This window comes from Pundamilia nyererei, unplaced genomic scaffold (assembly GCF_000239375.1).
Source record: "Pundamilia nyererei isolate P.nyererei 1_Seehausen unplaced genomic scaffold, PunNye1.0 scaffold00158, whole genome shotgun sequence".
In the NCBI taxonomy this organism is placed as follows: Eukaryota; Metazoa; Chordata; class Actinopteri; order Cichliformes; family Cichlidae; genus Pundamilia; species Pundamilia nyererei.
In genome coordinates this window covers 885,276-900,273 of record NW_005187559.1, presented here as the reverse complement: position 1 = coordinate 900,273, position 14,998 = coordinate 885,276, and the positions used below count along the sequence as shown (strand labels likewise).

Here is a 14,998-nt window from a genome sequence, read left to right as displayed (position 1 = left end):
TGTGTGTGTGTGTGTGTGTGTGTGTGTGTGTGTGTGTGTGTGTGTGTGTGTATGTCTAATGCTCCTGGGAGCTGTTCAGTCAGCTTCCCTTGCCAAAACAGGAACCCCTTGACACCCCATGACAAACAAGGACCAGATGACGGGTATAAGAACAGTAAAACTAGTAGAGGTTACATCTGACCTGAGCTCTCACAGCACTCCAGCAGGCCTACTTAGACTGCAACTATAACATCAAGGGGGGCCCACATTCAGAAGAAGCAAACAGAGGATAGATTTTGCCGGTTTCGTGCACATCTTGCATTACACAGGCACAGGGCAATTAAAGTGCAAGTAATTTAGTTTCCAAAAAGAAAATGTGAATTAAATACAATAGCCCACATCAATTATTTAAAAGTCTGCTCCAGGCACCATTTCACCTTTGATTGGGGTCTGCATAGCAGCAACTCAGCCTGCCCCCTCGTCCAGACTGTTTTATAGCAGTAGAAAGGGCCCTTAATGAGAGCAGTCAACTCCGTGATTAGTTGACTCAGGTGGTCCTGTGGCTGCCCTAACCAGAATGCCTTTATTAACCCCTAGACCTGCTTTGGTTTTCCTTAGTAGTACTCTGAAGCAGGTGGGGGTAGGAGGAGGAGTGGGAGCAAAAAGAGGACTGTCTAGTCAGCAGTGGGTTGAGGGTGAGGAAGGAGCAGTCGTCTGACCACAAAATAAGTGGAAGAATGTCTAAAAAAATGTTAACTCAGGTGGGCCCGGTGCACTGGAAAGCACCCTAATTTGCACAACCAGTCATAAAACTGAGCATAAATATTAATTTGGTGTGTGCAATACATCTAATAAGACTTCTTGCCAAAGCGGTGATGTTCACCCTTGGTCATATTTAGGAGCGCAGCTTAACCTTATTTTTAGCTTTTAGCTGGCTTGTCTGATGATGGGTGTACAGAGGTGAGAGATCTTTGAGGTCAGCTAGTGTAGCAACACAAGGCACTGCGACATCACTAAAGAGGGCTCAAGGGTCAAACAGCCACAAGCTTGGATGGCTTAGTAGCAGCTGGAGAGCCAAGACTTCAGAGAGGCCAACCTCACCCAGAGCAGAGGTTGGTTTTTTTTTAATGTTTTTCTCCAAGGAAGTCAAACATGAAATAGAACCGCAGGAATGGGCTGAGAACCGAGTCAGCATCTCTTTCTGGCCCTCTGCACATGCAGCGCCACTCTGATCAGAACCACTTCACAGGAGCACAGAGGGATGAGGGATGGGAGGAGTGGCAAAGGAGGGAGTGGAGGGGCACATTAGAGTGTCCCTGAAACATCTGGGACCAGATGCATTCCACTGTAATGGAGCACAACTTGCTAATACCGCTCAGCAGAGACGAAACCCACTTCAAACAACTAGGAAGGGGGGGGGGGGACGAAAAGGAAAAATACGAGAATGATAAATAGGCAAGAAAGAAAATTAAGAAGTAGGAAATAGTGAGACTGAGGACAGGAAAGGGGAGAATAAGTCAAGCGAGCTGAAAGGGAGGTTAAGGGAGTGACAGCAAGGGAAATACAAGCCTATATGGTCCTAGAAGTTCCTCCCAACATCTGGTTGGAGATACATTCCAATTTGATGGTGAGCAACTCAATCCCAGCACAGTAGGTCAGAGAGAAGAGGAAAGGAAGAAACAAGAAAAAGGAGGAGGAGCAGCAGCAATCAATCTGTGACTCCAGGCTTCAGATGACACGAGACCAATGTCTTTGTGAATCATCCCAGTGCTATCTCAGGCCACATTACAGCAGCAGATTATACTACAGAGCTGAGCCGAGCGAGCTAATGCGGTCAAAACAACTCCTACTCTACGTTTAACCCTCTCTCTGTCTGTTTCTGTCTGCTGTGCCAGATAATGACGCAGGATGTGAATATGTGAACCCAGAGAGCCGTAAAAACAGATGTGGGCCTGATACTGCTCATATTTTGCTTTAGGTGGAAGAGAAGGAAAAAAAAACATAGCTGCACAGCTTGAAAATGTGCAGGTTTGGCAGGTACGCAGCGTGAAAATACACGGCTGTTTTTCCATTGGAGGCCCTCTGTTTGACTGTGCCCCTCCACACACAAGCCAGGCAAAAAAAGAAGAAGAAAAAAAGAACACAATAGAAGCTTACAGTGCGACGTTCAAGTCAAATCCAGTCAGAATGTTTGTAAAATGAGCTGAGAGGTGAACGTTTTATCCCGAAAAACTAAAGTTTAAAAGCCGATTTTGACCTTTTAATCCTCACGGTGAAAATATGAGTTTGACAAGAACACCCCCCCCCAAAAAAAAATCCTTAATGTAAACACAATGCTACTAGAAAAAAAAAAGTCTTTGGCTGTAGTATTTGCAGTGTGCTGGAGCAAATGTTAAGTTTCCTACTATTAGAGTCCAATTTAATAAAAGTTTCCACCAGTAGATGGCTGCATTTAGTGCTCGGTGTGCACCACAGGGGCAGAGCACAAAGGCACTCAGTTCTAGAGGGAATCTAAAGTAAGGCCTTTATAGGAGCTACACAGATCAAAGAAGCAGCAGTTTTCAGGGGTATCACTAAAGATGTCAAAGATGCATCTTACCAACGAGCAAGTGCGGCCCCGCCTTGTGCCTGTCGCTGACCAGCTCGTACTGGAACGCCGTAATCCGCCGACTGATGTCCATGTGGGGGACAGCCTCAATAAAGAGGGCCCCTTCCTGAATGCCGAAGCAGTGCACCTTGCCCTGAGCCTGGTCCTGCTCAGGCAGCAGTAACCTCAGCTTGCCGTTGCGGTCCAGGTAGATGTTGGTGCCGCTGGACTCGGCGGAGGGTTTAATGCAGACAGAGAGCCGAGCGGCGGCGGGAGAGACCATGTTGGGTCGGAGGTTGACGATGATGGCCCCTGTGGGATAAAGCCATTCCAGAGAGCCTTGGGAGCAACGTAGGTACACCTGCTCCACATCCCTGGTGTGGCCTTCATGGGTCAGACCGCTGGATAAAGAAAAGAAAAAGGCACAACATATGAAACAAGCTGCAATAAAAGTGGCATTTCTCTAGAAAGCTTTAATTTTTTTCCACCCCCCTTTACCCAAATAAAGAATAAAGAGACTTATTCACTAATCTAAAAATGATTTTGGGGGCATTTACAGCCTGAATTAACTGACCAAGTTGAAGACCTCTGGCAGACCCAAAGGACATTAAACCACATTCCTCCTGAAGCATTATTAAGGCCGTGCGCAAGACTGGCTGCATGACCAGTCACGAGCCGGAGCAGCCAAAATGACCTCAGCTCCCAACACACACTCCCCCGTACCGCATTGTTCCGCCCAGCGCTTTGGCAAAACGCATCACTGGCAAGCTGCCTTTGGGAAGGGTTTGGAGGCAGAAATGGATGAATGGAGGGACACAGGGGCTTCTGGGCAGACAACAGCAGCAACAGTAGCTGGGACTGCAGCATGCAAGTGCAAATGCAGGTCACGCACCGAACCTCCCCTTGCTTTCAAGCAACCAAAGAGACTGGAAGAGACTTGTCCGGGCAGCACTTCGGCCTCTGGCGCCAGCATGACCAAATGACTCCCTCCAGAACTTAATGCCTGGTCGGGATTTGAAAACTCCAGCTCTGTCAGTCATTCTGTGGCAAAGCCTGAGGCAGGAAGCCATCAGCAGTCTACCAGCATACACATGCCAAGCTAGCGGTTTGACTCCGGAGGAGAAACGCCCAGTTTCCTGAAAATGAGATGCTGAAATTCAAAATTTGCCATAGATCTCAAAAGGAACCCGCAGCACATGCTGAGCATATGCCTCTGCAGCCCCATAACCAGGCTCTCCTCAGCATGCCTCTAATTAAGTCCTTTCTAACTTCATCACTTCTGCAGGCAATTAAAGGAGATTAGTCAAGAGTCTGCCTAATGAACAACAGATTATTGGTGGAAAGCTCAAAAGTATGGGCAGCCCCTCCTGGCTGCAGGATGATGAAAACAACAACAACAAAAAAGAAAAAAAGAACACACTTATTTAAGGCGCAGTTCTGAACTGCAAAACAGATTTCAGCAGATGTTTGATGGGAGGTGAAACTTTCCAGTGCATGCTTCATTTCCTGACGTTTATCAATCATACATCTCTGTGTGGCTACCTTTAATACTTTGAGCCTATGAGTGTGTGCATATGTCCCACACACACACACACTTTTTTAGGGGAAGGGAGGGGGGGGGGAATAAAACATAAGTAAAAAAGATAAAAAGGCGATTTGTGTGTGGGATGTCATAAACATGTTATTTTCGTATTCCAACGTCCTCCCATCATGTTATTAAAATCTTTGGATGAACCATCGTGTCATTCATATGTCCAAAACAACCCCAAACACACGTGTCTCTGACATTACTATATTTTTCACACAAAAAATTACGATAGTTTCTTAACTTGTATCACAAACTACACAAATCTTTTGTTTCCTACAGCCACCATAGGGGCTAGCTTTGTTTTAATTTATCGTCTAACCCTGCCGCCTGCTTCCCACATCACCGCGGCGACTTGAGTTTCAGTCACAGTCATTTCAGGTCGTCACCAGCAGCTTTCATGTTTGCTCACATCCTCGCTTTTTCTTATTTAGCAGTTTAGTTTGACGTTCAAAATACATTCAGTTAAAAGGGGAAAAAAAGTCTGTAGACCTCACCTGCCCTTCCAGCTGCACTGGTCGCTTGAGTATTGGCAGAAAGAAATCCTAAAGAGAAGGAAAAGCGGCAGCAAGGAGGCCAGCATCGGGGTGAGCATGTTTATCTCGCCTCACTTAGCCTCCTCTTGAGTGAAACTACGATAAAGTCCACCGCCGTCTCTCCAGCTGCATAGCGTTTCCATGTGCCACGGTCCGCTCCGTGCGCTCCCCGGGGTTTCTTCTTTTATTCTCGAAAAGTTCAGGGGATTAAAAGCGCTTTCCCCTTCAAACACACACACTCGCTCAGTAGCTCCGCGCAGCGCTGACAGCCCTCCGTTAAATGTGGAGTGAGTTCAGCTCCGAGTCTGCCTCAGCAGCCCTGATTGCGCTCTACGTCACACCCGAGCGCTCTGTGTATGCTGCGTTCAGGGGCCTCATCTCAGACTCCGATTTTCGAAGTTCGAAATTTTGCGGGTTTGTGTCCTTCCAAATATTAAAGTTGGTTGAATTTTAGAACGTTATCTGTTGTAAATGCGCCATAATTAATGATATATGATATATCAAATGATTGATCTTCAGCTGGCATAGCTGAAGAGGGGTTATTTGTGACAGAAGCATAGCAGCAAGAGTGGAGAGGAGACCTGCTGTCATGTGTGGTTTGGAGACGGTGGCACTTTTAAGAAGTCAGGAGGCCAAGTTGGATGTGGATCTGGGATAGTTTGGACATGGTCATAGGAGGTTCGCGGATGTAGTGAAGGAGGATATGCAGAGGATTGTTATGAGAGAGGAGAATGCTAAGAAAGGGCGAGATGGGGGCAGACGATTTGTTGTGGTGACCCCTCAAGGAAGCAGCTGAAAAAAATAGCTATGCCACATTTAGATTAATAGAAGTTAATTACATCACCAGGAGATTTTTTTTTAACAGGTTGGGTTGTAGTCAGTTGTCTAAACACAGATCATTTTCTCCGAGGGGAGACAATCCTATTCTGTGACTGAAAACACCAGAATGTTTTAAAGAATAAGTATATGGCTAATATCGAATTCTTGATATGATTGCTGATTGGAGTTAAGGTAACTTGCTTAAAACTGGTTAATATAATCATGTCAAACAATCCCCAATATCCCTGTTATTTTCTGCGACTGTTTTCTGGTTAGTTGCTCGACTCATGTAAAAGTTCCGACAGCACTTGAAAGTTGCATAAAACTTGTGTAGAAACCACAGCAGCTCCGCAGTTGCAACACTTTGACATTCGTTGAATATTTCAACAGAATAAACTTTATTTATTTTTGTAAGAAATCAGTCTATAAGAGGTCTTTTATATCCCTCATATAAAGTGTTTTATAGTTCTGTGGGTGTCTGTCTCTATGAACAGAAATACTATTGTTTCCCGATGCTGGAGCCGCAAAGTTCCCTGTCAAATAATGAGATCTTAGTGCACTGAGGGTAAAGAGGTAAGGAAGTAAAGTGGCAGGTATTCCTGGCAGTGTCCTTTCAAAGGAAAGGTGCATAGACTCAATTACCTAAAAGTGGTATATTGGCAATACTGGCATGCTGGTGAAACTCTAGTATTATAATGGTTTAAAAAAGATCCCCATAGTCCCTCTTTGTAAGTCAAATTAAGTTTAGCCAGTTGCATTCTTGCCTTTAGCTTTGCCATATACTTTTATAGCAACCATCAATTGTACATTATACTGAGATCTGAGGGCTAAAAAAGGGCTGACTATCAGCTGTGGTCTCATGGTTTGGCTGGAGCTCTGCAGACATCTGCAAGTACTGGCCACATGAAGGAGTTAATTAATCAAAGTCAAGTACTGGTCAAGTAAAAACAAATTTGCATGTTTCTTTATGGGAAGTAATGATGGTATTATCCATTATGTCTGTTAATAATGTCACAGGGGCTCTGCGATTTAAATTTATCCTGTAATAGTTTTCTTTTCCCCCTCTTTCAGATGTGAGGGATTCTGGAAGGGGAGGGTGGGGAGACCATGGCAAAGACCTCACCACCATGTTTGTGTTCTTGGTGCCTTTTTAAACATCCATTCATCAATCTTTTTCCATATATTCAATTAAGGGGGATTAGCTGAAGTTGCTGCTGCAGGGCTGTCTTTTGAAACATCTTTATTTAAATTATCTGACAAATCATGTGACTTGCTGCGTGTTTAATCCCACTAATGTGTGAAGTTTGTGCTTTGTACTGACAGTAGCTACAGCCATCATTAATATAAAGTCTCTGGCCCCAGACAGCTCTCGGGGACTTCAGATCTATTTTGTCTGTTGATTTGTGACTTGTAACATCATAGTTTACACATAGCTCTGTTTGCGAGTACAACAAGAGGAACTTTACGATCTTCGGGGTTGGTTACAGCATCAGTAAACATAAACTTTTCATTGCTCTAGTAATGGATCCTACGCAACGACTTCTTATGAAAAAGTTGTTTTGTATCTGGAAGCCATTTGGCATGGGAAAGAAACCTGTCTGACAAGGAAAACCAGCGCAGTTTGTAACTGCTATTTTTTTCCTTTCTGCTTTCTTGGGATTTTAAATTGGTTGTGATTGCGGTGATGATTGACACCTCTGCGTTTCTGACCTGACATGCAGGGTGCATGTCCTAGCTTGGGCAACTCAGAATCCCCTGCAAACCTCAGAAGGATGTGCTGATGGGCGGTTAATAGGACCAGAGTGTAAAGTTGCTGTAACAATAAGGAAAACACAAATCCACAGCCTTGTTCCAGACATTGTGCAACTTTTTTTGTTTTGCTTGTGTAGTAAGGATAAGAAGCCTGGCTGGTGTGTGTGTGTGTGTGCGCGCGCGTGTGTATGATCTGCTTTTTGTGTTATCTTTGCCACTGCACTTCTCGATGAGGTAACAGAAACACAAGACGTGCCCAGGCAAGACATCTGAGGATCAATCATAATAGCACCTGCACTGATACATCACAGACACACAGTGTAATTACAAATAATGACCTTGCTTAAATTTAATTAGTGCGTTAAACCTAATTTGTACTAGTCTTTTAAGTATATGCCCTCACACTGAGTTATCACGTGCTCCATGTTTCATTTAATGAGAAAGGAAGAGCTCTGCTGTGGTGAGTGTAACATCTCTCCGTTTAGCAGTGTTGTGGTTATTACAGTCATTACGTTTGTGTTGTGTTTAAACTCTGGTTCTTGAGAATGTGTGATGTGGTTTCCACTGTTTGTGCAGCAGAGATCAGTGCTAAGGTTTAGCTCGCAACAGACCCCCAGTGGTCCTGTAGTTGTAAGGTTTGTGGAGGACAGAGATCCAAAAACGGGGATTTTAATCACTGGACTCCTGTCTCTCATATCTGTCTTTTTTATTTAAGTGAGACATTATGACATTGCCGCACATTATTAGGCATAATTCATTAGTACCGGTTTGATAGCACAGATTTAACAAATTGCTGGAAACTTTCCTCAGATGGTCCATTTTGATATAACAGCGTCACACAGTTGCCCTAGATTTGATTCTACCACATCCCAAAGGTGCTCTCTTATAGATTGGCATATGTTGACTGTGGAGGACATTTGAGTCATTGTCATTCTAAAGAAACCAGTTTGAAATGATTCGAGCTTGGTGACATGGCTTGTTATCCTGCTGGAAGCTGCCATCTGATGATGTATACACTGTGGTCATATAGGGATGGACATCAGCAGCAGCAATACTCATGTAGTCTGTGGTGTTTAAACAATGCTCAGGCCCTTAACCGTTGATAAATGCAGGATTGATTTATCCTTTCTTGTAGTTTGTGCCAAATTCTGAATGTTGCAGCAGAAATCGACACTCATCAGACCAGGCGCTGTTGTTCCAGTCTTCCCTGAGCCAACTTTGGCGAGCTTGTGTGAATTGTGGCTTCAGTGTTCTGTTTTTTAGCTGACAGCAGTAGCACCCAATGTGGTGTAGCCCGTCTGCTTCGAGGATCAATGTGTTCTGCATTCAGAAATGCTCTTCTGGACACCTTGGTTGTTACGAGTGGTTATTTGAGTTATTGCTCTCCTCTCTGTCATCAACAGGGCATTTTTAACCCAGAGAATTGCCCTTCACTGTATAGTTTCTCTTTTCTGGAGTATGCTCCGTAAACCCTATAGATGCTTGTGTCACAAAATACCAGCAGATCAGCAGTTTGTGAAATGCCAGTCCATCTGGCACCAACAAATTAAATAACCTTCCCCATTCTGATGTTTGAACGTCAGTCCCTCATCATAACCATGCTTAGATGCACTGAGTTCCTGTCATGTGATTGGCTCATATTTCCACGCCACAAATTTTTGAACAAGTGTGGTCAATGAGTAATTGTGCATGCTGGTTCCAGTTTACCAATAACAGGCCACTTTCAAAACTACATCATCGTTTGTATGAGCATTTACACATGTTTGAAACAATAAAATTATATGAAACTGCAGCCATACCTACCTGGCAGTCAGGTTAGACTGACTAAGTGTTATAGAAGGGATTTATCCTATTATTGCCTTCAGCTTGTTATTGCAGTTGCTTGCTCTTTTGCTGCCAGTGTTTGTTATTTTCTCTTCGGCCACAGAATCAAGGAAGCAAGCTTAGCTCTCACTCTCCACCTGTCAGAAGTCTCAGTAGTGCTGGTGGTGTTGGGGGGAGGCAAATCATGAGTCTGAAAAACAAAAAAGCTAATCATACGGTGTGCTCTTACCGTTGTTTTTTAGACTGAAACTTGGCAGAGAAGCCCTGATGTTCAACAGAGAGGCACTGAAGTGGATCGTAAATTAAAGGATTAAGTGAGTTTGGTAAATATGTGTTATATAGCCTGGGATAGTGAGTTAGAGAATCAGTGGAGTTTCGGGAGTTAGTCGGGGGAGTTTTGCGGGGGAAGGGTTTGGTTTTTTTGTCAAGCCTGTTGTCCCAAACTCTTGCTGAACATGGCTTATTCCTTTAGGTAGCCTCCAGGTGAAAAAGCAGTCATAAAGTAGATTAGGCTGCTGACAGGATGTGATTTATATATATGTGTGTGTGTGTGTGTGTCCTATTCAACTCTTAGTTTGACTTTAATGGTTTCACTTTGGTAAAGCAAGAAATCAGACTTGTCTGCAATAAACTAACTCTCTAACAGTTGTTAAGAGAACCATTTTTTTAGTAAGTATGGAGGATGATGAATAAACTTATTGTTCACTGTGCTGCAAAAACTAAAACCTCCTAAACAGACCTATTGTTGTCTGTGGCATTTTCCTCTCTGGGTTTATTTATCTGAAGTTTGTCTGGAGTTCATTTTCAACAGACTTCCCCTGAGTGTTAAACCAGTTTGATGAACACACTGTTGCTCTTTTTCCAAGCTAGTCTCAACCTGTTTTATTGAGGCTACTATCTTAGCCAGACACACGGTAAACCGCAGTCACATAGCCATGTCCGATATCTTGTGGTATGCGCAAGCAGATTGGAAGGCGCTGATAGCATCAACAGGCCGTCTGCCTGTCATCATCCTTCTCTGGCTGTCTTCCAGATTGTCGCATTCCTCTCAGTAAACAGGAACCCTGTCATTTTGAAGTACCGGTCATATCTGAGGACTGACATGGTGTTTGTCTCTCTACCAACACCTTACGTCATTTTGTCAGTCCTAATAACTTCCTTCAATGATGTTGTTCTTCCCCACAGTGCAGTTCCCACATGTCATCAGCACCAGTCAGTGGTTGAACTGTCGATGGTAAAATCCAGTCGGTGTGAGAGCGTGTGGGAGGGTAGTGACATATTTGAAGTATGCAGCAACTGGAGCATCGCACTCAAAATTCCCTGAAAGTTTTGCAAGGCAGCGCAGACAAAGCCATGCTTTTGATTCACTCCCAATGATGATGTATAGGTCATGTGTATGTGCTTGAGGGGGAAATAGAGGGAAGAGAAAAGCAGGGAAAAGGCTCAACACAGTGACATTGTCAAGTCCATGCAAATCAGCCAGTGATGCCTCCAAGCTGTTCTCATCACTTTCAGCTGTCAGCACCTTTATAATCTCTGCAGCACAGAGAGACCTGAGCAACCACAGCACTGAGGGTGCATAAGAAGATTGTGGGGGACATTCTTGTAAAAGTAGCAGCACAGACAAAGGGGAATTTAACTCTTCTAGCTTCAGATTTCACAGAAATCAAATATGGATGAGTCCTAAGTGTGCAGTCAGCCATTTTACAGCCAAGTTTGGCAACGAAACCCCAGAATCCACTGTATAAGTGTATGTTTAAACCACCTTTTCTCCATCACAGGCAAGACGACTTCCGCTCACCAGATTAGCCTCAGTGATCGGATTCTCATGGCTTCCTCTGGCCCACATCCCTCCTTCTTCTTCGTGGCCCTGTTGCATGAGAGCTTCCTTGATGGGTGCGCTCATTCTTCGATTTGCATGATCAGTCCAGGATGCTGGGCACAAAAAGCTTCAGCCTTTAGGCTCGCTGATGCTAGGTGACAGCCATGATAGACTCAGGAACTGTGGGGGTGGGAGGGAAGAAGCAAGATCGCCTTCTTTTGTAATTCCTAAGTTCTCTGGCTCACACAAGGAGATCGGCTCTTTCTGTCTATACTCGCATACTCTGGCATCGTTCCTGGGCAGCGCCTAATCCTTAAGTCTCTTGGAGTCTCTGCAGCACATTCTAAGATTGGAGTAATATTGATTTCATAAAGGCCAGTACAGCAAAACTGATTTTTTTTTTTTATTGGAATTTTAACATCACGTCTGCTTTGTGCAGTCAGAGATGCAGCGATCTGACAGTGCAGATGCGGTTTAGTGAAACTCCCTGGGTATTGTCGATTGATGGTTGTTGAAGTTATGTTTTTGGTTTAGGCTTTCTTTTTTATACTTAGAGAATGCGATCTTTGAGGAGATGCATCCTGGCTTTTGCCATGTGGTTTAGGGTGAAAAGTGAACAGAGACAACTTAACCATGCACACACTTGCTAATTTACTTTTTGAAGCCGTGTATAAACAAAAGAAAGCCAGCTACAGCTACAGTGATGAAAATGATTAGGTACAGTTACTAAAGTACTGCAAATGACCTAACACTAGAGACATATAATGTAGTTCTTACTGTTACACGTGCATTTGACAACTTTATTTACTTTAGCATTTACACACAGGCGCCACAGCCCTGAATTTCTCCAGATGTCACCCTACAGAGGTGCACGTGAGAACACAAACCCCTACACTGAATGGGCTCTAACCTGCCAGCCTCCTGGTCCAGAGTGTGTGTAATGTCCAACTGCCCCTATGTGAGAACAGTACAGATACATGTTAGGTAAAGTCACTGCAAGCAAAGGGGCATCCTGCCTCCTGTAGGCTCAATCCAAGCAGCAACCTTGCCTAAACTAAATGCTATAGGTACTTTCTTCAATTACTATAAAGAGTGACTGTGTCAAAATGGCTTTGATGGCTACATAAACATGAAAGTTCTAATAATAATAATGGATTGCATTTATATAGCGTTTTTCGAGACCCTCAAAGCACTTTACAATTCCACTATTCATTCACTCTCACATTCACACACTGGTGGAGGCAAGCCACAGTTGTAGCCACAGCTGCCCTGTGGCAGAAGCGAGGCTGCCATATCGCACCGTCGGCCCCTCTGGCCATCACCAGTAGGCGGTAGGTGAAGTGTCTTGCCCAAGGACGCAACGACCGAGACTGTCCGAGACGGGGCTCGAACAGGTAACCTTCCGATTAAAAGACGAACTGCTAACTCTTGAGCCACGATCGCCCGTTATCCAGAGCTGTAGCTACTGGTCGGTTATGCTAAGACCGGTTAGCATAACCAGAAGATGTGTCATCATCAGCGGATGAGTGTAGAATACATATTGACTAACAGCCAATCAAGACATCCTGTCATGGGTAAAATACAAAAGCATAAGCTGGATTTCCTTGTTGGGTGTTACAGCAAGTTCACATGAGTAGTCCACTTCATGACCTGTAATCAATCTTAATTTCACTAACAGCGTATTAAAACGGTAGACTGTGTATGTTGGTGGTTAGTTAAGTCCCATCTTTAAGCCTCAGGTTCAACAGTTTATGAGTATCTTGGTGTTCTGAAACTGGATGTGATGAGTGAGGGACAGGTCTGATTAAAACCGAGGTATACTTTATGCTCATACAGGGCCACATAATCTCAGAATTTACGCAATATATCATGTTTTATTCAGTAAGATTTGATGGTAGCACCTGAGACTATGAACTCATCATGGAAGTATTACCAAAGGTCACAAATCAAGTGAAGAACTGGGTCATTTAATCTTTAGCTTCACTTTTCAGATCCGACAACATGTCCATCTTTTGTAACAGTCTATGAGAACTTTTTGTTGCATTTGTGTCTTTCAATCGCTTCCATGGCCCAGGTGTGTAAAATCAAATACATACGCACGCAGAGCTCACTTTCATGACCTCAGTGAATTCAAGAATGATGCCGTGATGGGATGCCACCTAAGCAACAAGTCCAGTTGTGAAATTTCCTCGCTACTAAATATTCCACAGTCAATTGTTTGTGGAACTATAAAAAAGCGGAAGTAAAAATGGAAGTGTTTGGGAACGTCAGCAAGTCATCCATGAAATGGTAGACCTCTGTGCATAGTGCAAAGTCCGCAGAGGTCGCCAGCTTTCTGCTCAGTCAGTCCGTTCCAAACTTCATGTGGCCTTTAGATCATCTTCATGTGGACTATTCTCAACAATAGTCCATAGAGAGCTTCATGAAATGGGTTCCCATGGCTGAGCAGCTGCATCCAAGCCTTGCATCACCAAGTGCAGTGGTGTAAAACATGCCGCCACTGGACTCTAGAGCAGTGGAGATGTGTTCTCTGGAGTAACGACTTATGCTTCTCTGTCTGGCAATCCGATGGATGAGTGTGGGTTTGGTGGTTGCCAGGAGAGCGGTACTTGTCTGACTGTGCCAAGCGTAAAGTTTGGTGAAGGGGGGGATTATGGTGTGGGGTTGTTTTTCAGGAGTTGGGCACGGCCCCTTAGTTCCAGTGAAAGGAATTCTAAATGCCTTAGCATGCCAAGACATTTTGGACAATTTCATGCTCCCAACTTTGTGGGAACAGTTTGGGGATGGCCTCTTTCTGTTTCAACATGACAGCGCACCAGTGCACAAAAAAGGCCCATAAGGACACAGATGAGCGTGTTTGGTGTGAACTTGACTTGCTTGCACAATGTCCTGACCTCCACCTGATAAAACACCTTTGAGATGAATTAGAGCAGAGACTGTGTGCCGGGCCTTCTTGTCTAATATCAGCGTCTGACCTCACAAATGTGCTTCTGGAAGAATGTTCAAAAAGTCCCATAAACACACTCGTTGTTGAAAGCCTTCGCAGAAGAGTTGAAGCAGTTATAGCTGCAAAAGGTGGACAGATACCAAAGTCTATGGATTAAGAATTAAGTGTCACTCATATGTGTGTGAAAGCAGATGAGCGAATACTTTTGACAGTATAGTGTATCTAATGAAAGTTGCACTTCACCAGTACTTACACATTGCATATTTTTTTTACAGTCAGCATCTCTTTTAGACTCTAATAAGTGTGTGTATGTGTGTGTGTGTAGGGGGTGGGGGGGCGCAGCCAGTTGTTGATGCTGAAGTGGCAAATTTTCCTGTATGTGTTCCTGACATGCACACAAATCTGCATTCTTAGAACAGACAACTGAAAAGCTCCTTCTCTGCAGAAAGAACTGTGACCAACTAACATCTCCCATCACGGGGTAGGTTTTCTAAAGTCTTAAAACAAAATAAGTAGGAAGTGCGTTTCCTCTCAGACCACTTTAGTTACATTATGCTGAAAGGTTATAATGGAAAATTTTTTTTGCCCCAAAACCACAAAAACTGCCTTCCTACCCCTGGCTTTAAGCGAAGGATCTGAATTTCTTCCACCGCTACACAGCCCACGCTGCCGTCCAATAGGCCCAGCTCTTTCAGCACAATTATGATCACATAACAAGCTTGTGAATTTACAAAGGGAAGGAGACTGAGAAGGGGAAATGTAGAAGAGGAGAACAGTTAGTCTATTGTGTTTATCCACATGCACAGTTATATACAGTATTAGCACATGGTTTGCCTGGAGAAAGAGCCATCAAGCTGTAGAACAAAACAATCAGTCAAGTGTTGGGATAAACTAAGTATGACGGCTCCTAATGGAAACTCTTGTCGACTTGTTCTTTTTCTTCGTTGCCATCGGAACAAAAGCTGGAATTTCAGAAAGAGAGGAGTTCAGACAGCGGCGTGGTCAACTATGAAGGTGCTACTCGTTCATTTGCTGATTCATCATAACCGGTGTGATGACAAGACTCGATAGCTAAGGGTCAGGAAATACAGAGTCTAAGAACCTGAAGGCTGAAGTGGAAAATAAAGACAGTATCCTTTTTCCTCAA

General features: G+C 44.0%; 1 protein-coding gene across 2 annotated transcripts in view; it reads right to left on the bottom strand.

The window, feature by feature from the left end:
- The window catches only part of metrnla (meteorin like, glial cell differentiation regulator a), a 6,285-nt gene extending 1,268 nt beyond the window's left edge, over positions 1-5,017 (bottom strand). The window contains exons 1-2 of one of the 2 annotated variants that reach the window (XM_005745415.1): positions 4,649-5,017; positions 2,579-2,967 (exon numbers count right to left, since the gene is read on the bottom strand). In XM_005745415.1, coding sequence (XP_005745472.1) covers positions 2,579-2,967; positions 4,649-4,746 — 487 coding nt within the window. In that variant the 5' untranslated portion in view covers positions 4,747-5,017. Of the gene's footprint in view, positions 1-2,578; positions 2,968-3,140; positions 3,965-4,648 lie in introns of those variants that run through there. The other variant, XM_005745414.2, reaches the window with a different exon arrangement.
- Between the last annotated feature and the right edge of the window lie 9,981 nt (positions 5,018-14,998).